The sequence below is a fragment of the Taudactylus pleione genome, unplaced genomic scaffold (assembly GCF_031769625.1).
Source record: "Taudactylus pleione unplaced genomic scaffold, aTauple2 ptg000456l, whole genome shotgun sequence".
In the NCBI taxonomy this organism is placed as follows: Eukaryota; Metazoa; Chordata; class Amphibia; order Anura; family Myobatrachidae; genus Taudactylus; species Taudactylus pleione.
In genome coordinates, this window is record NW_028284858.1 from 878,988 (window position 1) to 905,889 (window position 26,902).

Genomic DNA, 26,902 nt, shown 5'->3' on the forward strand with positions numbered 1-26,902 from the left:
TATTTTGGGGCTCTTTGCCTCAGACTGGTTGGCCACGAAATCCACTTCTAAAAACCTGCACTCTAGTAAACATACCTCCTACCCTCAACACGCCATGCTGTGCGAGACGCCTGGCATCAGTGAGCCACCAGGTTTGTGCGTCTGCTTGCGCCGCGCGCCTTTTTTCGCTGAAAAATGCATCTTAATTGCAATGCGGTGTAATTAATATGCACCAGCAGACTGTGCTGATTAATTTGATATGCAACACGTGTATAACTGTGTGTGACTGCATACAAAGCACAACGGAACTTGGCATGGAAAAAAGCAGCAGGCATATGCAGATTCAGACTAAGATGCACACAGATGTACAAGTGTCGCATATCAAATTAATAAGTGCAGTCTGCTGGTGCGTTTAGTCACATTGCATTGCGGCAGAGTCGCACAGGATCTGGCATGCTGGGATGGGCTGTTTGGCGGAACTGCAGCAATAGTGTATGAGGACACATCTGTATCTACTGTAATACAGGTTTATTTACAGACACCAACAATGAGGACAAATACTAGAAGAGTAAGTCAGTTCAATAATGGTATGGACACCTGGACTCATTTGAGGATATTTCAAGGAGCTGGTCTGCAAAAGGGTCTTGAGAAAGAGCATGTGCAGCTTGAAACGCGTCAGCCCTGTGGATTGTATTACTTCTGGGAAAGAATGTACCCAGTGCACCAGCACCTGGAAGGGTCCAGAACCTGAACTATCCACATTTGTATCCATGCTCGTTCTGCCTGATTTCTGGTATTAACTGATGAATTTTCATGTTACTGTATGTTACTAGTACGTTAGAACAAATACGCTTTTAACAGTACTTCACTATATGAGTATTATTTTTCTTGCCTATGCATATCATATTTGGAAAGTGAATGTCAGTCCAGATCCTATGCGTGATCATCTTAAAGTTAATACGCATAGGGCACCTTTAAGTGACTTCAAAGTGCACAATAACCTAATGTGTATGCTCAGAGTATTATAAAGAGAATGAACATAATTGCAAAAATGTGAATATTTTCCATTTTCCACATTTTGTGTGCTGTGAAATTTATTACACTATTGTGATCTTTCTTTTACCCATATGTCACTTGGATGAACTACTCGGCAACCACAAAAGAGAGCTGTATAAGGGATTCATTATTATTATTATTTTTCTACTCTTTGCTGGTTATTTCTGCACAGAATTGTCTATATTTTGAGGTACACCTTCCATAGAACAAAAATATTTACTTACAATAACCACAGTGACCAATAACTTATAATCAGCTTATGCCTAGACTGGAGAGCTACAGGTTACATTAGCATAGTGCTACACGCAGTACGATTAACTACATGTCTAATACAATCTCGGGAATTATCAAACTTCATCTCCTAAAGACAGACTGGCTTGTTCAAAGGTAGTGGTAGCTACTGACAGGACAGCAGCGTTCATGCACTCAAATACAATTTTATGTCTTCGTTACCATTAAACCGTGATGGAAAAGAGGTAGAAAGGGCTTAAAGATATAGTGTATTCATACTGCAGTAAATAATGTTGGGGAATTAAATAATACAGCTACATTAAAGCGCCAAACAGGACAATTGATAAGGGAATTAAGTTCTAGGGGGGAAATGCACCAAGCCTTGGAGAGAGATAAGTGGAGTGAGATAAACTGCCAACTAATCAGCTCCTAACTGTCATGTTACAGGCTGTGTTTGAAAAACAACAGTTATGATCTGATTGGTTGGTGCTTTATCTCTCTCCAAGGCTTAGTGCATCTATAATCTTTGATATATACTGACACCAGTGTTTATAACGTGCAATGCCATGATATGTTCTGTGTCCTCCACCAAAGTGAACAGAGAATTTCCCATTAATTACATATCTCAGTCTTTGTTACAAACACATGGAAATGACTCTTTACTCACTGGGGGTTCAGGGGTTTTGTCTACCTTGGTCTTTGACAGATTAAATCCACAGTTGGGGCAGGTTTCTGGCTTGTGCCTGTTGGTGTACCTGAAGCTGCAGAAAGGATTCTTACACTTTCCTCTTCCCCTTTGTGTAGCTAAGCCCAGGTCCTGGTGGAATGAGACGGAAGAGTGAAGATCATTTTACAGTAAATCCATAAGGTGGTCATTTACCCAGTTAGGCTTCTAATGGTTATTTAGCATCACCATCCATTGAACCACATTTGTGGGATTTATTATGGAGGAAGACTGGGATGAGGCTTTTTTTCTATCATTTGGAGCAACAAAAACATACAAAGTAATATATAACAATTGCACCTGTCTTTTGTCTCACTGCCCTCTTTACTACCGTTGTCATGAATTTGCTAAGCAGTGCTCCTCATAGCTGTGGTTCGAGGAGGCGCACAGCGGTCGTATGGTAGTAATGTTTGTATGGTGGGAGTCAATGAAACGGATTCTTAGCAGGAAGCATGCACAGCCGTTGTCCCATCTGCCCGTGTATACCAAGTATCCGCAGGGCTGTGTATGGAAGGCTGTCCCGCTCACTGGTTTTCCATCTATAGTGCCATCATTAGTATCGGAACTTGCTACCATCCATTGCAAGCTGGGAGGTCGGCTATACACCCACTACGTTCCCACTAGACAGAACAGTTTCGTGCCAATGAGTGGTCTGATCAATCTATCCACACTTTCTATTTCCGCCCGTGTGCGTATGCATGGCCCGGAGCATGCGCAGTTGGCGATTTCTTTCGGGACATGAACAGTACTCAGATATCTGCGGGATCTGTCCGCATATATACTTGCGTCCAACAGAGAATCAGGGCCAATGCGATGGTACAGATGTGCCCATACACACATAGCGCCTCTATACTCCTCTCAGAGAGCCTCAGATGCGCCAGGCATCTCGCATCATGGATCCAGCTGTGATCCGGAAGCACCTGCACTGTGCGGTCCAGATGGACCTGCAACTGGAAAGCTGAATCTGCTATCACTAGCAGATCATCCACCTAGGGAACGACCATTATCCCGTCCTTGTGCAGAAGGCTCGCCATAGCCGCCATGATCTTCGTGAAGACGCGCAGGGCTGTTGCCAAGCCGAAAGGCAGGGTCTGGCGCTGATAGTGTGCCGGCCGAGTGTGAACCTGAGGAGAGAGTGATGAGCCGACCAGATCGGAACGTGGAGGTACGTGTCCCTGACGTCGAGCGAGGCCAAAAATTTGTTTGCCGACATTCCCTGGATCACCGAGTGAAGAGATTCCATGCGGAAACGGTCCACCCACTGATGTTCAAGGCCCATAGATTCAAGATCGGGCGATAAGTGCTATTGGGCTTCCGAACAAGGAAGAGGTTGGAGTAGAATCCCTGTTTCTATTACGATGCTGGAACAATAACCCCTTCAGGAAAGCAGAGAACTGATAGGCCACTCTCCAAGGCCATTCTCTTCTCCGTGTCCCAAGAAAGGGTCATTGCGAAAAAATGTTGCGGCGGCGGACCCCTGACATCGATGACATATGTTCAGGAAACGATGCCCTGCACCCAGGCATCGGTTGTCAATGTCACCCACCGGTCCTTGAACTGGAGCAGGTGTCCCCCTACCCTTGACCAGACTGGGTGGGCAGAGCCCTTTAGGCGCTATGATTCCTGAGCGCCTGTAGGTACTGGAGAACCTTCCCTGAGAAGCGAAACTCCTGCTGGGAAAAAAAACGGCCTCGGGCAGACTGACCTCTAGTAGAACCTGTGGTTCCCGCTGTTTTTGGGCCACTACAGGCAGGAAAGTGCTTTTCCCCCCTGGTAGCCTGAGCAATAATGGTGTCCAACTCAGTGCCAAACAGAACCACCTGCCAAAGGGAAGAGTTTCTAAAGACCGCTTGGATTCAACGTCAGCATCCCAGGCACAGAGCCAGAGCGCCCTCTTAGCCGAGACGGCCGTTGCGGAGACCCTGGACAGCCTCACACATATTCAGCCGCCCCGCAAAGCTGTTCCGCATAATCCATTAAAGCCTCTCTGAACAAGTCACCCTAAAGTCCAGCAACGAGCTTGTCGGCCCTTGGCCCGAGCGACCCACGCTGAGGCCAGCAAAGGGCAAATAACAACCCCAAAGCCAATAAAAACGGACTTAAGGCAACCTTCCAATTTCTTATCCAGCGGATCCTTGAAGGATGCCAAACCCTGAACCGGAAGCGCAGTGTGCTTAGCCAAACGTGCCACTGCCGCATCGACCTTGGGAAATTGCTCCCACTTGGTGAGGTGGTCTGGCGGAAGTGGGTAAAGGGATGCTAACTTGCAAAGAATAGAGAACTTTGTGTCCGGGGCCTTCCACGCCTCTGCCACAAGATCTGAGAGATCCGAGGAAGCAGGGACAGCAACAATCCTCTTCCGTCTACACTTGAACGGTCCCACCGCTTGTGCCTGGGTATCCAAGTCTAGGCAGTCCAGCGACTGCCACACTGCAGTAATGAGGTCTTCCTCACTCCTAAGGCACTTAAACTACACTGAAGTCATCGGGTTGCATAGGGGAGGATCTAACAGTTAAAACTACAGGTTTAGTTAAGTGCCAGCTGCTTGCACTCACATCTACAACACCATGTCCCCCAGCCTTGATGAAGGAGAAATATACAGTAGTTTAACATTACTGAATGCTAAGGGGTACATTTACAAGGAATCGAGATTGATTGAGATGTCAATCTCGGGTGATTTAAGGCTTGATTTTCATCTTGCAAATTTACTAAAGGTAAAGTCAGGTGAGATAGAGAGAGATTTCTCTCTTCTGACTCTTAAAACTCGGGGGAGATAGCTAACTCGAATCAACTCACTATCGGGACAACTTGGAAGTACTTTTCACCTAAAATATACATCTCTCAAATATACCAAGAATCGGGATGACAAGCAAAAAAAAAAAATTATGTAGGGTCCCCCCCCAAAAGCCTAACCAGCACGGACTTGTCAGCCTGTCCTGGTACCTAAAATTACAGGGAACAAAATGGGTAGGGTTTTACCGTAATTTAGGTACCAGCAGCAGGCTGCAGGGCCAGTCCTGGTTTTAAATATAGGGGGAAAAAAAAATGCGTAGGGGTCCCCCTATATTTGAAACCAGCACCGACCAAACCGACCGGGGTGTAATGCCACAGCCAGGAGATCCTATTACCGGGTCTCCAGGGCCAAAGCATTCTCACCCCAAGCCAGTCAGGTCAAGCCGGGGATCTCAGGGGAAGTGGGGATCCCCCAAAAAAGGGGTTCCCCCTCTCCCGAAACCCCAGGCTTGGTCTGAAGCCTGGGGCTCTTTCCCGCACCCCTGGGCTGTGGGTATGGGGGTAATGATGTGTAAAATTAAAGAAAACTATTGTACAGTGGAACTACAGGTGCCAGCATGCCTGGCCTGTGGCACTTGCGGAACTACCAGTGCCAGCAGGCGGCCGGCACCCATACCTCCACTGTAAAATAAATAGTTAAATAAAGACATTACACACACACACCTTAGATAGTACAAGTTTATTACACACAGCCAGACACAGATGATGGCTGTTCAGTGTGTATGAACGACCATCATCTGCAGATATATCTGCAGATCACTCGATCTGCAGATATATCTGTATAGTGTGTACCCACCTTAACACACAAGTAGCCTGCACATATCTCACCAATATGTGCAAGCTGCTAGCTCGGGAGAGATTTGCAGAGAGAAAACACTGCAATCTCGGGTGAGTAATCTCCTGCAAAACGAGATACTCGGAAGAGATATCTCGTTCTGCTTTACCATCGGCCAACTCGATTTGCCTCAAATCGCCTGTTGGTAAATTTGAGAGCTAAAAAGTGATTAAATCACCCGAGTTGGACAAGTTCCAGCGAGATTAAGCTCTTTGCAAATCGGGACCATCTCGAATCTTAGTAAATTTACCCTGAAGTCTAATTCTACTACTTTTTAATACTAATATGTTTTTATCTTTCATACAAACCTCTCTTTACTACAACTACCATTTACCCACATTAGTTCCTTCCTAACTCATTTCTGTATTGCATAGTCACTAAGGATAATTTCCTGAACAGAAGAGTGGAAAACTGCGGCATAAACTGTTTTTTTTTTTTTGCCGTTGACGTAAACCCACTGTTGCATAACTGCACCCTGATTTATCGGGAAGCACATAAGGTGGAATTCAATTAAGGGCGAATCTGTTTGCTCGGCCGAATCTGCGTGGCAGGCTTCACTCTTTACGGCAGTAGGTTCTTGCACAAAAGTGTTCGCTACCCCATAGGGCGGCAAACAATTTTGAGCGAATCGGGTGTTTAAATGCCACTGCAATTCGCACTCTTCGCCTGCAATTATATTTGCCTCATACACTGACAAGCCAAGATGGCGGCATTTCTGGGGATACAAGAGTTTTAACCAAGGAGATTTGGGGCGGATTGTGTGCAAAAAATTTACATTTTGCTTAAGGGTATGAAATTGGGGAGGGTGCACATATAAGAACGTACCTTAATTCACTGGATTGCCCATACGCTTTTTACCCAATTGATTTTTCCAGCACTTCTGAGGTCTCATAACTACAGTATACTTTTTTTGGAAGCATATTTCCCCAGCCAGTTAGAATTCTGTGGGAAAGTGTATTTCTAGATGCTTTTTCATCAATGCAATAAAGTTATTAAAACACAAAAAATTAAGAAATGTCCCCTCACTCTCATGAGTACTGTAAACTTAAGTGAGGCCAGAAAATGCAGTAAGGTTTAAGTGAATGAAGAGTTAAAGGGATAGTAGGTTGGATTGCGAGATGACATTTTTGCAGTTTCCTTAATTCGTCTTTTCAGGTTCATCCGCAAACCCAAAAAGCAAGGCGCCAGCCCTGGGGTCTGGTTGGTAAGTAAGTGGCACTGCGGCTGAGATGCAGACAACTTTGAATCATCGGTAGTTGCCCATAGATACCTATGCAGATGCAAGAGCTGTCCGCAAAACAAACGTGTACAACTCTGATTCAGGCCTATAGAGCATAACAGGACAACATCCAAGCAATAAAAACATTAAGTGGCCAACTTCAACCCAAAAACGGTTTGCTTGGCAAGATATATACGTTTTAAATAAAGACATTGAATGTCCATGTTCTGCTCAGAAGAGGAACAATATCATAGTCTACCAACCAGTGGCGGCTCCAGAGGTGGGGCTGCAGCGCAGTTCAAAATTCAAATAGGGGAGCCACACTAACTGCCAGTGAGTCCCGGCTGGCAATGTTTGGCAGCGTTTGGGTGGCAGTTGGTGTGGTTCCCCTATTTGATTTTGGACTGTGCTGCAGCCTCACCTCTGGAGCCCCCACTGTTACCAACCATCTAATTTATTTGAATAATTTTATTTTCTAGGATTGAGACAGTTTAGAGGTGATATAAACATACCAGTGCCACAGGGCCGTTGTATTTATACGATGGGAAGGCTTCAGTCATTACTTTCAGTTGAGGCTGCGACACTGGAGGTTTGAGGTCCGTTCTTACCTGTAACTAAAGGCAGGACAAACATTAAGGGCCGTATTCAATTAGACGCGAAAAGCCGTTATTAGGCATAAAAGTTTAGCTGATGACGGCATTTCGCCAGGCGGAAAAGTATTGCCGTATTCAATTCCAAATTCTTTTCGCGGACGCGAAAACGCAATGCAATGTAATAGGCGAAAAAGTTTTGCCTATGAATAGGTGGTGAAAAAAATGCAGAATTGCGGTTTTGGGGTGCAAACGTCAGGAAACCACTCAGCACCCTTGGGACAGCCCCACAAAGTATAAATGAGTCGAAAAAAATCCTAAAAAAAAAATGAACACCCCAAAAAATTACTTTGAAAATGGGAGTGAAAAAAACCAAGATCAGGGTACAAACTTAAAAAGTAGCAAAATAAGCTTTTGTGGGGTCTGCAGGTATCGGGGAGGTGCTTGCTGAAGGTGCGTTTTTTAAAACTTAACTTTTGCGATATTTAACCATGCTAGCACCCATTTTCATGTACCCCAAATTTGCTGGGACTAGTTATTTCTCCAAAAAAACCTGCTAAATGCTATTCTTCACCACTTGTGCAAAGACGCTAATTAGCAGCTATTGAGAGCATTTAAGTACCCCAAATACCTTCAGCAGGGCTATTCGGGGGAATCTACATTGATCCCCAATGTAAGCATCTTTTGGGGTGTGTCAGGCTGATTTCCCCAAATCTGACAGCACTTTTCGCCTGTTTGCGTTTCGCCGGGTCCCGTTTTTGCGTCCTTTGGAATGAGTAGGGTGAAAAGCAGGGTGGCGCACGAAAAGTTTTCGCCTCCAACACACGCGAAGTCGACGTCTAATTGAATACGTACCTAAATGTGTTACATTGTATTATTGGGAATGATTAAGAGGTGACACAATTAAAACAAAGGGTGCAAGCGCCCAATGTTTTAAATCTGTGCATGTGTCTCAATTGTTACCGGGGGATGCAGATTGGAATTGCATTTAGATCCATGAAATACCCATAGGGCAGTGGTCGCCAACCTTAATTGAGGTGTGAGCTACTTTACTAAAATGAAACCTCCTGAAGAGCTACTAAAATTGTAGAAAAGAAATCTGGCTAATAACCAAACACTTAAAGGTCATTTAATAAAAATTAAAAAAAAAAAAATGGTTCATAGAGAATAACAATCCATTTAATTATTATAGTGATATTGTTGTAGTTTGTAAATAAAATGTAAGAACAGGCACATTTCACTGTTAATTACCGGCTCCAAGGAGGTACGTGCAGTAGAGGAGCGAATGATACTGTATAGGCAGGGCTGCTGTGTGATTTTCCCGCAGGGCTGGGTGAGAGTCACTCGCTCCGCCATAGCGTAGACGCCGTGGGTGGAACCACAGGGAAGCATGTCAGGTGATTGCTGTAGAGGCTGCAGAAATCACCTGACGTGCTTCCCTCTGGCTCCACTCATGGCATCGACACCACGGTGGAGCACGCGCCAGGGGTCACTTCCTCCTAGTTTACTCGGCAGTACTGCAGCTAGGTGAGCTACCAAAATTAAGACCGCAAGCTACCGGTTGGAGACCACTGCCATGGGGTATTCCTGATCGGTAATTTTCATCGGCGGGGCGTGTCGGGGGCATGCTGGTGTCAGGGACAGCTTCGGCCATGTACCGTCAGTCACTCCATAGGTTTGCTCTAATGTCCAATGGTGCAACTGATGTCTGCTTGATGGTGCGACTATCGGTGCACCACAGACAAAGCAGGTGGGCGTATTAGTAGACAGCACATCAGCTGCAGTTATCAGACTAGTGTGCATAAGGAAAACACAGTTCTTGCGTTTTATAGGGAATAATACACCCAGTACTGTAAATTATTACAGATAGCAGTCACTTTGGATTTCTGTACATAAACAAGCTGCACTGGCTCCTTCAGAGAAAGGAGCAGCCTCACCAACCGGAAGACTGCCTTAACCAACCACTCACACCAGAATACATAAGCCCCTCAAAGCCTATGATCATTCCTCTCAGAAACCGGCTTCCTTGCCTGCAGCATGGTCTGGACCACACAGGCTGGGAAACCCTTGGCATTCAAGTTGGACACCCAACCTGCAGCCTTCTATTTTTATAAGGTCAAAAAACTCAGGGACTACAAATACATCCTATATAATATATAGGGTATAGAGAGAAATGTATAAAGGAATGGCATGGTGAGATAAAAGTAGTGAGGATGAAAGAAGTTACAGTTGATGTGTGGTAAATCCCAATTAGTGATTTTAGAACACACAGAAGTGCTTAATATGCTCCAAATATCATAGTGGAATAGAGCAAAATTCTACTTACTGGGGAAGGGGTACTGTACTGACTTATCCAGAAGATCCTTGGACGCTTTTGTTGGATATCTCCACTAGAACATGGCTGTGATTATTACCACTGATGATATTCAGTGGCATACACTTATTAAAAGATATGCTGATATATGAACGGTCTGAATTCCAAATATGTATGTACAATAATTGAATACAGTGTACCTAGCATTAACCTATGCTGCAGGCTCTATACGTTTCAGGGACTGGCTATATTCATTTTATGTCTACACTGACCTATGTCATCTATACGGTCGACTCCGTCACAGCATTTATGTTGAGGAGCGCCTAAATACATGGTATTCCCTACTTTTAGACACACAATTCAGACTTTGGTGTTCACTAGGGAAAACCCATTACCATTCACGGCCCGCTTACCCTTAACAGGAGCGCCCGGTTTCACCAACACACCACAAAATATTCAGCCTTCTAACTACACCCAGCCTCCACTGAGGCCTCATCAGGAGAGGATGCAGTAGCATAACCAGCTTTTTTGTGCTACGCAGGGCAAACCACTGACAGCCAAACGATACTACAGCGGGGACTGGGCGTTAAGAGTTTGCAGCAAAGGTAAGTTCCAGATACACTCTCCTGGGGTCATTTATGTAAATTTACAACTAGCAAAAAGAGGCATTATGCTTTTAATGTTCTTATTCAGAACATTTCATTAAACTATATAGTCTAAGCTTACCTGTGGAATTTGCAATGTCTGTACTCTGGGCTCGATTCAGACCCATTCGCTAGATGTGTTCGCACGCAGCGAAAGTACACAAATCCGCGAATGCACGGCAAGGTATTAGCACGCCCACTATGTCTTGGCGTGCGATTGCGGTGTGTATGCAGACACCCACCAGCCTGTCTTAAGACGCCCACTTATGCACGTCATCTCCAGGATGTGTATGTAACCCTCGGTAACATCGAGTACCATCAGAATCGAACGCAGCACTTGTGGTTGACCATACCCTACCACAAGCACTGTGAGTGCTTCAGTGTGTAAAACAACCATGTGACAACCATGCTTCGCGATCGCATGGACTGGTCCGCGTACACATGCGCAGAATGCAAACATCGGCAGGCTGAGTGCGAACGCATCCTAGCGAGCGGGTCTGAATCGGGCCCTCTGTCCCTGGAACAGAGACCACTCATTGCATTTTCATGTATTTCAGCACCACTACCCAGGAATTGTGAATCATTATAAACTTCAGCATTGTTTTTGTTGGTTAACGTAACAAAATTTCACTTCCGAAGTGACAAGCACAATAAATACCAGCAAGGCACTCAATAGCATATACTCTCTACTTGACATCAGAACACAAAAACAGCTGATACCTATGTTTTGCCAACAATGGAAACAAGAAATATATATATATTCTAGGTGGAAAAATAAAATATTTTTTACCGTGATCTCTTGTGTCACCGACTGGGGAAAAACTGTCTGACCGAGCTGCTTCAATGTACTGGCTTTCAGGCAGCCAGATGTGATCAGGTTATGTATCTCTGCACAAGATATAAGAGCAATAAAACTGAAAACAGTCTGCATGTTCAATACATCAGTCAGGCCTGGATTTATGAGAAGACAGGCACTCGATGGAACGGCTCACTGCCCAGTTTACACATCACGGTGTCTATTTTTTAATTTTATGCCATTGTTTAATATAAAAAAAAATTCCTTGTTTATTTCTATGTATTTTATATGGACATGATGTAGAGGGGATGGGGCCATAGAGAGATAGGGGTATATGCAGGACATGAAAAGCTGGCTAGGGGTGGAAATCAATACATTTTCGATTAAGATGCATACGTTCCCCCCGTGCTTATTACCAGGTTTTAGGATAGTCAATGTGTTCTCAGCGCTCTCCACGCTGACCCCGCGACTTGAATTGGAAGGAGCTGGAAGTATAGCTCTTATCGGCCTAGCAGCAGCGAGAGGTTTAGACACACACTTTGTTTCCGGTGCTTTGTGAGCTGATGACGTGGGTGTCAGGTTCACTCTAAAATCAAGAAAATAAAAATCACAAATGAAAAACAAAAATACAAAACAAATGTTAATTATAATTTATAACATGCTAGGGTAAATGTGAAAGCGTTACATAAGCAAATACACATTTCCTACGCATGGGTAAAACCCAAAAGAAGAGTTCCTCTTTAAAATTGTTCGTACATCGGAACGTAGGTCACATATTTGGGTTTGCTTTTAAAAGACAATCCAACCTGAAAAGGGGATTTTTGGTTGCTTACCGTTGAATCCTTTCCTCTGAGTCATGCTGGTGGACTCTGGACCATGGGAGTTACTGGTGCTATAGGAGCTGGCACTTAACTAAGACCTATCACTTTAAGCCTAAGCTCCTCCCCTCTGCAACTCCCAACAGGCCTTTTGAAGTTTTGAACTTGTACTAACTTCAAAAGTGCCCAGTAAGGAGAAGCAGTAACCCAGTGAAACTGTTGTAATAAACAAAAAACAGACCAGTAGGTAAACGACGGTCAAAACAAAACACCACAGATCGTGAAGGAGTGTCCCCCAGCATGATTCAGAGAAAAGGATTCAATGGTAAGTATCAAAAAATCCTCCTTTCTCTTTCCTTGCTGCTGAGGGACTCTGGACCATGGGACGTTCAACAGCCGCCCCCAGAGGAGGGAACGCTCAGGCTGCCTGACCGGAGAACTGTATGCCCAAAGTGCGTAACACCGGAGGCAAAAACATGAAGACTGAAAAAATAAGCAAAAGTGTGGACAGATGACTAAGTAGCCGCCCTGCAGACTTGCTCTGCGGAAGCCCCATGCCGTGCCGCCCAGGAGGTCGCCACCGCCCTAGTAGAATACACCATCACCTTGTCTGGTGCTGGTCACCGCGCTCCAGAATAAGCCCAAGATATGACCGAGTGGATCCAACGGGAAATGATCTGCTTTGTAGCAGGCCAACCACGTTTTTGAGCATCATAAAGGACAAGCAAAAAATCTGTGCTGCACACTGAGGAAGTCCTGTCCGAGTAGATCCTCAGAGCCCGGACAACATCCAATAGAGCCAGATCGTCCCAGTCCCAGGAAGACATCGCCGGAGAAAACACAGGAAAGACGATGTCCTGGATCAAGTGGAAAACAAAACCAACCTTCGGTTGGAACATAGGGACTGTATGGAGAACCGCCCTATCATCATGGAATATAAGAAATGGCGGCCTATAAGACAAAGCACCCAACTCAGACATGCGTCGAGCTGAGGCAATGGCCATCAGGAACACCAGTTTCCAAGTTACGAACTTAAGGTCCGCTGAATCCAGGGGGATGGAAGGGAGCCTGTTTGAGAGCAGGGAGGACCCGGTTAAGATCCCACTCAGCCACCGGCAGACAAAATGGAAGTTGAAATCCGTAAGACACCCTGCAAAAAGGTCCGAGCCTCTGGAAGCAGGACCAGACGCCATTGGAAATAAATAGACAGAGCTGAAATCTGCACTTTCAAGGAAGGCAGACGTAAACCGCCTCCAAGCCTCCCTGAGGGAAGGCTAAAAAACGGGAAACCTGGAAGTATGAACAGCATGTCCTTCACACCACAAGATGTGGATCTTATAGACCCTGTGGTAATTGCACGTCGAAACTGGTTTCCGGGCCCGCAACATAGTACGGACAACTTAAGAAGTAAAACCCTTAGCCTTTAAGAGCCGTCCACAAAAGCCAGGCCGTTAAAGCCAACCGGAGGAAGGTCCTCGTGCAGAAACAGACCCTGCAGCAGCAAATCGGGCCACAGTGGAAGACACCAGCCGGGACCCACCGCCAGTTTGAGAACGGCGGCATACCATGAATGGCATGGCCAGTCCGAAACCTGCTGCTCCTTGACCCGCTACAGTACCCAAGGTAACATGGGAAGCAGGGAGAAGAGATACAACAGCCAGAAGCTCCAAAGAACTGTCATGGCATCCACCCCGGGGTGAAAGGTGGTTCTGCTAAGGAAGTCCACCTCCCAATTGTCCAAACCTGCTATGAACACTGCAGTGATTGCAGGAACAAAGGTTTCCGCCCAAGACAGAATGTGGGATGCCTCTGCCATTGCTCCCATGATTTTGGTGCCGCCCTAATGATTCACATACGCCACCACCGTAGCATTGTCCAACTGGACCCCCAACAGAGCTAGATAGATGGCTCAGTTGGAGCACATTGATTGATATGGCTGCCTCTGAAGACGGCCAAAGACCCTGGAGTCGAAAACATAAAACCACGGCACCCAAACGAGGAGACTCGCGTTCGTGGTCACTATGACCCAAGCTGAGTGACCAAGGATCGTCCCTGGAGCAGATGATCAGACACCAACCATCACTGAAAGGAGTGACTCGTGCTGGCGGAAAGAACCAAAAGCTGAGATGAGAGGTCCTCCGTGCGCCCTGACCAATTCCAGATAATTTTTCACTCTAATTCACACGAGTGGAACGGGTTAAACAGAATGGTCTCGAAAGTGGAGATCATCGTATCCAACAGCTTCATGCACTGCAATAGTAACGGCCGGGGCACCGAGAGCACCCTCATGACCAAAACCTGGAGGCTCTGGGCTTTGGACTCCGGGAGGAACACCCACTGCAGAGAGGTGTCGAAGACCACCCACAGGAACAGCAGGCACTGACAGGGCATGAGATGAGACTTCTCAAAGTTCAGGATCCAGCCGTGATCCTGAAGAACCTGCACCGTGCGATCCAGGTGCGCCTGCCACCCGGAAGCCGAATCGACCTTTATGAGGAGATTGTCTAAATAGGGAATTACAGCAATCCCTTTCTTGCGCAGCAGACTTGCCATGACCACCATGATCTTCATGAGAATGTGCATTCCGTGGACAAACCGAATGGAAGGATCCGGAGCTGATAGTGAGCCAAGCCCACCATGAACTGGAGCAGAGATTGATGATCTGTCCAAATAGGAATGTGAAAGTACGTGTCCCTGATGTTGAGTTAGGCCAAAAATTTGTTGGGCTCTATGCTGTGGATCACCAATCGCAGAGATTCCATGCGAATATGATCCACCCAAAGTGTAGTGTTTAAGGCCCAAAGATTAAAAATTGGGCGGAAGGAGCTGTTCGGTTTCCGAACAAGGAAGAGGCTGGAGTAGAAACCCTGTTTCTGTTCTAACTCCGAAATCGGAATGAGAACTGTGATAGCTTGGTCCAATGCCACCCTCTTCTCCGTATCCCGAGGAATAGCTGTTACGAAAAATGTAGCGGCGGCGGACCCCTGAGGACGATCACATAACCTCAGGAAACAATGCCCCCCACCCAGGCGTCGGCAGTCGACTCCACCCATCGGCCCGAGAGCAGGTGTCCACCCACCCCTGACCGGACTGGGTGGGGAAATAGCACATTAGATGCTTGGTTTCTCAGGAACCTTGGCTCCTGAGCGTCTATTGGCTTTTCCCACCCGTGGCCTGGGTAATAATAGTAGCCAACTCAGGCCCAAAAAGGTACTTTCATTTTGGGGGCGTAAAAGCACAAAGTGTGGGGACAACTTAAAAAACTAGCGAAATAAGGTTCTGGGGGTGCTCTAAGAAAGGGCCAAGTATTTTTGGAACTGGAGGTGTTTGTATTACGGAGGAATTTCACTATTTTTAAAACTTCACTTTAGAGACATTAAAATATGCTAGCACCCATTTTCAAGTACCCCAAATTTGACAGGACTACTTATTTTCACCAAAAAATACTGCTTAATGCCATTTTTCAACACTTGTGCAAATACGCTAATAAGAAGCTATTGAAACAACTTAAGTACCCCTAATTGCTTTATTAGGGCTATCCGGGCACATCTACATTGATCCCCAATGTAAGTGCATCTTTTTTGGGGGGGGGAGGGGTTCAGGCTGATTTCCCAATTTCTGACAGCACTTTCTGTCAGTTCCGACTTCGCGGCTTGCCGTTTTCGCGTGGTTTGGAATTGAATAGGGCGAATAGCGGGGGCGCGCACGATAAGTTTCTGCATCCAAAACACGAGTCAGCAACGAACAAGTTTAGTTAGCAGAAGTGCCTGGTCCAGGACAGTACCCTCTACACCCCATGCAATACCAGGGTCACTAAGTTTGTATAAAAGATAAAAAATATATATACAGTTTTACAGTTATATGACAAAATATGTCATATTTAAACATAAAAAAAAAAAATCCAGCAGACTCAAAAAAATTTTTTTTTTTTAAAACTGGAAAATCTGCACTCACCTTGACTTCGAGGCCTGTGACGGGACTGCAGAACGTCCAACTGAAGGTGGTTTTTCTGTTTTGCTGGTATCCCGTTCTGACCTCTGTTTGGTCTTCTCGAGTTGTGTCTGCACCTTTGCAGAGCACTTTGCCTCATTGTTAACGTTTGACATAAAATGAGTATCTGAAATGATCACCTCTTCCCACTCTTCACTCTGGGCTGGCGGGGAGGCTTGGAGAAGATGACTGACTGCCTCAGTATTCTCTTTCTCGGTTGCTTTGGACTCTCTGGCAGGGATGGAGGACTGATGCTGTGCATTTGGACTGTCAGAAAGCTGTGGTGAGGTATTTGGGGTGGTTGGGGGGTTGTCTTTAGCTTGTTTCCCCTGCACAGATTCACAATGGTATGTTGTTAAAATAAAAAAAGGCAATATCATCAAAAAATTAACTTGCCGAAAACTAGCTGTGCATATTTACAGCATATGTGTAAGCAAACAGAACTAAAAACCCATGTGGCTAATTGTTATATATACATTTATATGAAGCACATGGGTTAGCACCTCAAGATCTTGGAGGGTTCCTTGCTCTTCCAGGAGAACTCTATGAAATTTACCAGACGTTCCAGGGGAGAAGACAAGTGTGTAACATATGTAATACGACCATGCATATTGCACTCACTTTATAATTGCTATCATGATTAGTGTGTTAGGAAGACATTCAGTATTTGACAATATTAGCATTATACCACTCCCTTTTGGAAATATAAATTTGCTCATCTGTTGAAGGATGGAAAAATATTCGTACCTTTGGAATCCATTTTCCTCCCAGAAACTGTTCACAAAGGGGACATTTGGGAGGTTTGTGCCTTGTCACATAGGTAAACGTACAGGTGGGGTTGGAGCACCTCCCGCGCCCTCTCCTGGTGTAGGTGGTGGCCTGAAATATAAAAGTGCAATGTCTTGTGCTGCACTTTTTCACTTTTATAAGTATTTGGAAACGAGTTCCATACACTGAAGCTGCTGAACAGGAGACATCAGAAGTGTAACAAAAAAATAGCGAGGCCCAAACTGGGCAACACCTTACTGAAAACAGTAGCTTGGACTAACGTATATCTCTATACTGCAAATAACACTACATATTTATATTTCTCTAGCAATAACAAAAGCTTTCTTGATATATTTGTGAACACAAAAACATGCCCTGTTGCATTTGTAGTATCCCAATCGCATTAAGAAAATCCATAACACAATTGACAAGATTTGGATATCCTCCTTCTCCATCCACACAAAAGTATTACTCTAGTCCAGTAAGCAGGGCTATTGAATAAGGGTTTCTATCTATTGCATAACCTGCATAGCACGTATAGTAAATGAGCCTGTTGTACCTACACCTCACTCCAAACAGGGATCACCAAGCAGGATGCACAACAGTACTCACCAACTGAAATGGTCGTGGGGCTTCAGAAATGGTGCGACTCGTCATGGGCATCATGATATACTGGGAGGTGGGGGATGCAGAGCAGTTATCATCAGTGTCCTGTGTGATATAATATCCATGAAAGATAATACATACCAATAATACCTTCAAACAGAAGACTGGGAATATGACACTTGTATACAGTATCTGTGTGCACCCGAGTCTGTATATGAAGCACAACGGAACTTGGAATGAAAAAATCTGCAGCCGCCTACATTGTAGCACTTCATATACAGGTTCAGAGGCTCATGGTGGGTACACACGGGGCGACCGACAATGATAACGATATATAATATCAATCATCCAGCACACCATGTACCCACCAACGACTATAACGACCTGCGATCAACGATCGCGACCCTACAGTAACCTGGTCGATATCGACCAGGTTGGCCTGCATGCACGGACGATGGTCGATATCGACCATACGTGCCAGTGCATCACAGGTCGTTGGTGGCCAAAAAATGAACGATATGAACGATAACGATATGATCGATATCGTTCAGATCGTCAATTTAAGTTGCACTGTGTGTACGCAACTTTAGTCGCACACAGATATACGAGTGTCGCATATCAAATTATCAGCACAATCTGCTGGTGCGTCCAAGTCACATTGCAATGCAATTTAGATGCATTTTCAGCAGAAAGACGCCTGGGGTTAGAATTGTCTCACGGGACCTGGCACGCCAACAGGGGTTTTTGCTGCGAAGATGTATAAGGACACATGTACATCTAAAGGAAGAAAAATTAATCTCATATAACAGATTTAAAATGGGTTTGCTGTCTGTAACAGACAATTAGACGGTGAGGCTTCATAGAGTTAAATAAAAAAATTAAAAAAAGACAAGTCAGGAGGACATTTAAGGATCTTCTTACTACCAAAGTGGATCCTTTGCTTACACACAATGGAGGCAGCCATTTTGTGGGCTGAATCAATATTCATAAGAAAGCAGCCTATTCACGAGGAACTAGACACAATCACTGAGATACAGGAGAGACAAAAGTCAGTTGTGTCACTGGCTCCTAGTGACTTGATAGATGAACCAATAGTCATTAAAATGCAGGCTAACAAAATGGCTGCTTCCGATGTGTGTGGCCAGTAGTGCACCTAGAGGAGACATATCTTTGCCAGCTTGCTGAAAAATTTTAATCAATAGGCTGCATTACCATATCTGGCCAATAGGTGAATATGTTGTGCTCTTCCGCACCTTCTTCAAGTGATGGTTCTTGGTAGTATAATCCGGCACACAATTAGTTTGGTTATACTTATCAGAATCATTTAACATTTGTGAGGTGAAATCCTCCATCTGCCACAGTTACCTGAATTGCCATAACTGTGAGTACAGACATTCCACCAGATAAGTCCGACCGTGCCAGGGCAATGCCGCCATCCTCCTCAATCACCATGCTGGCAGCCTGGTACGTGCTCTTCTCTCCAATTTCTAAAGTAGCATCATTAAGGATAATTTCTCCGGCCAGTTTATCAGTCAGTTGCCTGGCACAGTGGGTGTATACACTGCCGGGAATAACCTCCTGCACAGCATTCGCTGGTGTAAAACTGGTCCCTTCTTCAGCTAGCCCCTCTACATCAGTCATGGGCTCGGACAGACTGATTTGTCCAGAATCCAAAGTGATGACATTTTGGCATCCATTGTGCGGAAAGCGAGCAGAGGGAACCAGGGCTCCAGCTTCCCTGCTCTGTGTCACACACAGCTCCACATGCGAACGGTCTTCATCAATAGTTCTTTTGGGTATCAGGATATACTCTGAACGAGGGAGGATCTTTCTAAAGCCTGGGACATCGGAAATCATGGTGGACGAGTTGGTTTTGATGTTCTGTTTAAATGAAAACATTGCACATGAAAATGACTACAAAGTTCTTTATTACTTGAAACTTATCTCGTAATCACTGTTAATTACTTTTAATACATTTTTAGAAGGATACAATAAATATATTGCTCTGCATAAGAGCCAAGATATGTATTTCTCTGCATATGAGCCAAGATATATATTGCTCTGAATATGAGCCAAGATATATATTGCTCTGCATACGAAGCAAGGTATTTATAGCTGTGGATAAATGCTGGGATATGTAGATATGAATTGCTGTAGATACATGCCAAGATATGTATTGCTCTGGCTACACACCATGATATGTATTGCTTTGGATACACACCAGTATATGTATTGCTCTCGATACACACCAGTATATGTATTGCTCTCGATACACACCTGGATATGTATTGCTCTCGATACATGCCGGGATATGTATTACTTTGGATACATGCCGGGATATGTATTACTTTGGATACATGCCGGGATATGTATTACTTTGGATACACACCAGGATATGTATTGCGATGGATACACACCAACATATGTATTGCTCTGGATACACACCAGCATATGTATTGCTTTGGCTACACACCAGCATATGTATTGCTCTGGATACACACTAGCATATGTATTGCTCTGGATACACACTAGCACATGTATTGCTCTGGATACACATCCGGATATGTATTGCTCTTGTGTAGTATATTGCTCTGGATACACACCAGGATATATATTGCTCTTGTGTAGGATATATATTGCTCTGGATACACACCAGGATATGTATTGCTCTGGATACACACCAGGATATGTATTGTTCTGGTGTAGGATATGTATTACTTTGGATATACACCAAGATATGTATTGCTTTGGATACACACCAGGATATGCATTATTCTGGATAAACACCAGCATATGTATTGCTCTGGTGTAGGATATGTACTCTATTACTCTGGATACACACCAGTATATGTATTGCTCTGTTGTAGGATATATATTGCTCTGGTGTAGGATATGTATTGCTCTGGATACACACCAGGATACGTATTGCGCTGGATACACACCAGTATATGTATTGTGCTGGATACACATCAGGATATGTATTGCTCTGGATACACACCAGGATATATATTGCTCATGTGTAGGATATATATTGCTCTGGATACACACCAGGATATGTATTGCTCTTGTGTAGGATATATATTGCTCTGGATACACACCAGGATATGTATTGCTCTGCATACACACCAGGATATGTATTGTTCTGGTGATGGATATGTATTACTTTGGATATACACCAAGATATGTATTGCTTTGGATACACACCAGGATATGCATTATTCTGGATAAACACCAGCATATGTATTGCTCTGGTGTAGGATATGTACTCTATTACTCTGGATACACACCAGTATATGTATTGCTCTGTTGTAAGATATATATTGCTCTGGTGTAGGATATGTATTACTCTGGATACACACCAGGATATGTATTGCTCTGTTGTAGGATATATATTGCTCTGGTGTAGGATATATATTACTCTGGTGTAGGATATATATTGCTCTGGTGTAGGATATGTTTTACTCTGGAAGGATACACCTCAGGATACGTATTGCTCTGGATACACACCAGGATATGTATTGCTCTGTTGTAGGATATATATTGCACTGGTGTAGGATATATATTACTCTGGATACACACCAGGATATGTATTGCTCTGGATACACACCAGGATATGTATTGCTCTGGATACACACCAGGATTTGTATTGCTCTGGATACACACCAGGCTATGTATTGCTCTGGATACACACCAGGATATACAACAAATGAAATAACTGAAATAAAGTAGGATCACCAAACGCACACAAGTCAGTTCAAGCCTCAGGCGATCAAGGAAGTTTTTCACCGTTCTTCCACAGTACAATAAGAGATAAATATATTAATAAATATAATAAATATTGACATATGATCCCTGATCTGGTGAACCTTCTTATCTCAGGTGTTTGTTTTTAATTCCACAGCACAAGAAATTTAGAAAAAAAAGTGAGAACAGTGCAGTAGGTTGAATATTAAATAAACCACCATGTGAATATAACTTCATCCAACAGATGGTGCTATATCCCTTCTCTGGGTAATATAGAAAGAAAGCACCACCATTCCAAGTTTCTTTGTAAGTAGAATAATTTACCCTATCATGGGTTCACAAATGTATTTCCTCCCCGTCTGGGATATCACTTCATATTCCATTGGTACATACACATGGAAAACAAAGTGCCATATATAGTGCAGAACTGGCAACCACAGATTTATTTATACAGTAGACATTGGTCATTTTAGTTGTTTTACGATTATGTCTGTCACTATGCCTTATTGAGAGGCATTTTTTGCTTGTGCTGTATAAAATAAATCTTTGGTTGCCAGGTCTGCAGTATATGCACTTTGTGTGTAGTAGGCGAGTGGTTATACCCATATGTGCAGAAATACTGTTCCCTACACACAATACCCAAGCCAAGCAAATGTTCCAATTTTTCTGCTACTTGCCATGTTATGCATAAGGTTATTTCATATGCAACAGATAATGTAAAACTTGGTTGAGGTCAGATATGCAGACAATGACGTAGCCCTGTGCAACACAGCATAGTAATCATATGTGTTTATGGCAGCATAAAATCTAAGTATAGCCAGGATTTCATTATGTAATGATTATATACACAATTTTGATGATAGTCTTTACTCTTTAGGTGCCACTCACTGAATCCAGGCCTTCTTTCTCCAGCTTTGCTCGCTCCAAGTAATAGCTCTTCTCAGCCACGCTCAGGAGCTTCCAGCTCTCACTTATCTTCTTGTTAATCTCAGACTGGGGCAGGTGAGGCACCTCTTGCTGGACTTTCAGGTAGATGTCGTAGTAGTACAGAAGATAAGCAGACCTAGAACACAAGAATTCGTTTTAGGTCAGCTGTGGCAATCCCAATAGGACTTTTAACACTATGAATTAATTCCACTACTCATTACATCATCACAACTCAAATCACAAAACCATAAGAAACATACTTCAAAATCCCCAGCATTAGTCATTTACGCTAGTCCTTGATGATGATGATGATGATGAACATACTGACTTAACAGGTCCTGTCATAGAGGAAGATGCAAGGTGGGCCTTTTGTCATCTGCAGAGCTTCTTGGACAGTCTGGTGCCACCAGAATGACCTGAACTCCTCTTCAGTACACACAGAAGCATTGCTACTAGTGTAAAAAAAAAAAAAGTTGGATGACAATTCCTTGGGACCAATATAATGTCAATTAAAAACGCCTGCAGAATCCTTATCATTGTGCAGAATTGGTTTACCTTTTGGGTTAATGGAGATGCCATCATTTTGATATCTGGCTGACCCCATTACCTCACTGTCTGTCAGAATGCAGACAATTATTCAGAGTATCAGGCTTTGCTGCTGTGAAAGTAGGTTCCACAGTTCTCCACCTCCTCTATGAACTAAGATCGCTGGAAGGATCTGTTCCATCCATCGCATAATTTTGCTGGTTTCCCAGGGAAAGGAACTCCAGGTACCTCCCTGATGGCTCATGTATGTTACTACAGTGGGTTTGTCTGTTTTTTTTATGGTCCACAGCAGTAGGTGTACGTTCACTAGAGTGTTTAACACTACTCTCAGTTGAAGGACATTTGTTGTGAGCTTTGTCTCCATCAGACTGAGGGTCGTCCCAACCTTGTATGGTTAATGCTGGACACACACCTCAATGATGTACTGAACAATCTGGCTCATCGTTTGGGAAAATGTCAAGCAGCAGATCAGATCAAATCATCTGATCCAACTACTTTGCATGTGATTATCAGCCCTGGGTTCTGCATACACACTGTAGGATAATTGGCCGACCATGCCAGGATCCGCTGATTGGTCTGATTATTGCAGTGTGCATAGCCTAATTAAGTCTGTCATCACAATTTTCCAGTCCTAAATGGTAAAGGAGTATGGTAGCACCTTTGTAGACAGCCAGATGAATAAACCGGTCAAGTGATACTAGCTCAATCTGGAACAACTTTGAGTGGAACTAAGCAAACAGTACCACCTCAACGATCAAGATCATCTTTACTAAGACCTTCATGGAAAGTAACACTGACGACCGTCTGAGAAACAATAGACACTTTACTAGTCCCTGTAATAAAAGTATCTGGTCTTCCAGCAACAACACTTCTTGTTGTCTGCTGTCGAACATCAGCCCTACAAAAAAAAAAAAAAAAAAACTTTTGGTAGTTGATGGTCCACCCATGGAGCTCTAAGGTCAGAGCTGTCTTTTGCACAGGAGCTTGTATGAACAGATCACCCAGGTAAGGAATGACTGCCATGCTCTCAGTGAACACCCAAAGTGAATTGTAAAGGTCGAAAAGTAAATGATAAACCTGACCTGGGAATCTGAGAAGGCATTGCTGACATGTAATTAAGCATTCCTCAATGCCCATGAAGACCATGAACTTGTTCCGGTCCTTTTATGATAGATCTAAGACACTCCTTCTTGAATCTGTCCAACTGAATGTTCAGGGCTTTTCAGTTGAAAATGGGCTGAGCTGGTCTGCCAGTTTTTCTTGATAAAGAGGAGTACCGGGATGACAACTGCTTAGGCGACAGTTACCAGGTTGGCCAGTGGTGAAAAAGCATTTGGGATGGGAATTCAGGAGATTAATAAACTATCACTGATCCATAATTCCTCTCACCCAGGTATCTGAGGTGGAACTGAACCACTGAACCCAGAAGAGAAGCAGATGGACACCCACAATAGGAATTCCCAAGTGGGAAACGTGCCTGTCAGGCTCATTATTTCTCTGAGGGTTTGGAAGCCGATTGCTATGCTAACCAGTTTTTTCTGTCTTGTCCTTCATGAGGAGCAGATCATGTTATCCCGACTGTTGGACTGCTTGTATTTCCAGTGGTAAAAAGGAAACAAAAACTTGGAACCCCTAGGCTGTTGTAATAATTGCATGCATACATTTGCAGTAAGATGAGGAAGACTTACACTCTACAGTATAATAGAAACTAATTCACAATACTATCAACCCTGAGTGCAGTTGGACAAGCACAGTGACACAACTAATTTTTAGGGAACTTAACATGAAATAATCGTTATAGTCTCTCGTGAACATTCCTGTTATTTATTCATGTACCTGAACTATGGGGAAATCAAGAATATTTTCAATTTGGTTGCTATGGGCAACATCTCCACTTCTAAAAACTCTCACTTTTACCCTGACTGTTAGTTTGCGGTTGATAGGCTGACGAAAATAACAAGTAGCAGGAAAAAGGAAATCATTAGTTATTGCTATTTTGGACATGAAAAACCTTCCATTTGTGGGACCCTAAAGCAGCCCCTCATTAGGACTAGGGGGCAGCATAAGCATAAGACATTGGCACAATACCCACTTGGCACATGCCTGGCATCCAGCAGTGCTGGTGGTTGTATTGTTGCATCTGACCTCTGTTCCAGTTAAAGTGTTAAAATTAGAAATAGAATTAAAATTAATGCTGAGGCAACACCATTAAAAAAAAAAAAACAACAAAAAAAACACCCTAGGGTCAATCAGAATAAAAGTTCCCGACAGGAAGGGGAAATAGAAGCAAGAGAAGTTTTCTGTCTTACAACAGATCTCTCAAGGCGCCAAGCCACTACGATGACCCTCTACACCCCCAACATCATTTTCTCCCCCAGGATGTAGACAAAATATGTCTGTCTTTCTCCTTTATGATTTCTATAAGCATTTACAGTAATCATGAAGAGGAAATAAAAATCATCATCATTAATATTGACTAGCAGGGGTAAGTTGATCTTTCTTTCAATCTGAGCCATTTGTATTTCACCAAATACTCCTAAACAGACACATATTTGCCCATCTGTAAACCCTTACCTAGGTTTCTTCACAATTTCTCCCTGCTCGGTGCATCCTCTGTATTTCTTCTTCTTAATCGGTGGCTTAGCAGGTATGTAGCTCCCCTCCATCTCCTCAGACTCAACGGTTACCTCAGTGCCATCAAAGGGATCATCCATTTCTAAACAAAAGAAACTGCTTTAAAAAAATGTATTCATAAATAAAATATTGTTCAGAATAGCTGTTCTGTTCTGTTTAGCTAAACTCACCTATATGAGTTTAACTAAACAGAGCATTCATTACACACCAGTTACGTATTTTTCTGTCTGATATTAGCCACGGCTGATGTAAGCAGCTTATATACGGTGATTGACCATTCACAAGGGATAGAAACTGCAGGACATTTTCTTAGAAAAAGTGATTTGGATAATAGTAAGATTTTATTCATTTTAGATGGCATAAAATCTATTTTAAATATTTTTTTCTGGTATGATGGGAAATTTTATCAACAAAAGACTGGTACGGCCATGGGGACATGATTTGCACCTTCATATGCAAATTTATTTATGAGTAAGAGGTAAGCATATGGACCAATAACAGTTTTTTAAACAAAAATATATATATATGGTTCCATTTTATTGACATTTTACTTGTCTGGGAGGGTAACGATATTGATCTTAATATCTTCTGCAAAACACTTAAGAATGATTTTAACATTAAGCTTATGTATGATATTAGTAAAGTAGAAGTACATTTTTTAGATTTGACTATTTACAATGAAGGGGGTTTAATAAAGACCAAAACTTTTTGTAAACCAACTGACAGTAAACGTACCTAAAGGACAAATACAGAGAATCTGAAGAAGCTGTACGGCTATAGGGGTCTTTGAAGATCAAGCTAAGAATTTGAAACAGAAGTTTGTATCAAAAAGGATATAAGAAAATATAATTGATGACTATATTATAGAGATGAAAAATACAGATATGGAAGATTTATTGGTCCCGAAGAATAAAGAGAAGGAGGATAACATACCCTTATCCATTGTAATGTTCTATAATAGCCAGAGTAAAGATATGGGAAAAAAAGTCATCAGAAAACACTGGCACCTTCTAGTAAGAGATCCAATATTAAAACCCATCATATCTGAAAAATTTAAATTTATATATAGGAAGGCACCTAACCTATGTAATACATTAGTGAAAAGTGCATTACCACTAAAAAAATCAGGAAGAATAAAGACGGTGGAGTTCCACAGATGTGGAATTTGTTTAATGTACAGGAGTCATTATACACAACCAATTCACCAATAACGAATAAATCATACAAAATGACAGGATTCATAGCCTGTAACACTAACAACTGTATTTATCTAGTGGAATGTGAATGTGGTCTTCAATATATAGGGCGCACATCCAGACCACTAAAAGAAAGATGGGGAGAACACCTTCGCAACATAAAGAATGGTGTAGAGCAGGGCTCGACAAATTTCGGGGGCCAGGTCGCCATGGCTACCAGATTTTGCTGCCTGGCTGCTAGATTTTGCAGTGAGGGAGAAAGCAGATCCTCATCAGCTCCGGCAGAGATTCGTGCCTATAGTATTGTGGTGTTCATATCATGCACAGGAGTACATGTGCTGAGTGTCGCCTGCGGTGACTGCTGTGTCTCTGTCCGTCCCGACCTGCACTGACAACTCCTCTCCGTCCCGTTCTGCACTGACGACTCCTCTCCATCCTGGCCTGCTCTGATCCCTGCTGTCTGTCCCAGTCTACGCTGATCCTCCTGTACAT

The 26,902-nt window shown here is 43.5% G+C and overlaps 1 protein-coding gene across 6 annotated transcripts in view; it reads right to left on the minus strand.

Annotated features, from left to right (window-relative positions):
• The window catches only part of HMGXB3 (HMG-box containing 3), a 60,604-nt gene that overhangs the window by 23,678 nt on the left and 10,024 nt on the right, over nt 1–26,902 (minus strand). For 2 of the 6 annotated variants that reach the window (XM_088448492.1, XM_088448495.1), the window contains exons 2-11: nt 25,155–25,296; nt 21,996–22,170; nt 18,729–19,244; nt 17,370–17,468; nt 16,737–16,868; nt 15,954–16,318; nt 11,598–11,767; nt 11,176–11,273; nt 7,350–7,451; nt 1,934–2,083 (exon numbers count right to left, since the gene is read on the minus strand). In XM_088448492.1, coding sequence (XP_088304618.1) covers nt 1,934–2,083; nt 7,350–7,451; nt 11,176–11,273; nt 11,598–11,767; nt 15,954–16,318; nt 16,737–16,868; nt 17,370–17,468; nt 18,729–19,244; nt 21,996–22,170; nt 25,155–25,294 — 1,947 coding nt within the window. In that variant the 5' untranslated portion in view covers nt 25,295–25,296. Of the gene's footprint in view, nt 1–1,933; nt 2,084–7,349; nt 7,452–11,175; nt 11,274–11,597; nt 11,768–15,953; nt 16,319–16,736; nt 16,869–17,369; nt 17,469–18,728; nt 19,245–21,995; nt 22,171–25,154; nt 25,297–25,949; nt 26,013–26,902 lie in introns of all 6 variants that reach the window. The other 4 variants (XM_088448494.1, XM_088448496.1, XM_088448497.1 and 1 more) reach the window with 4 other exon arrangements.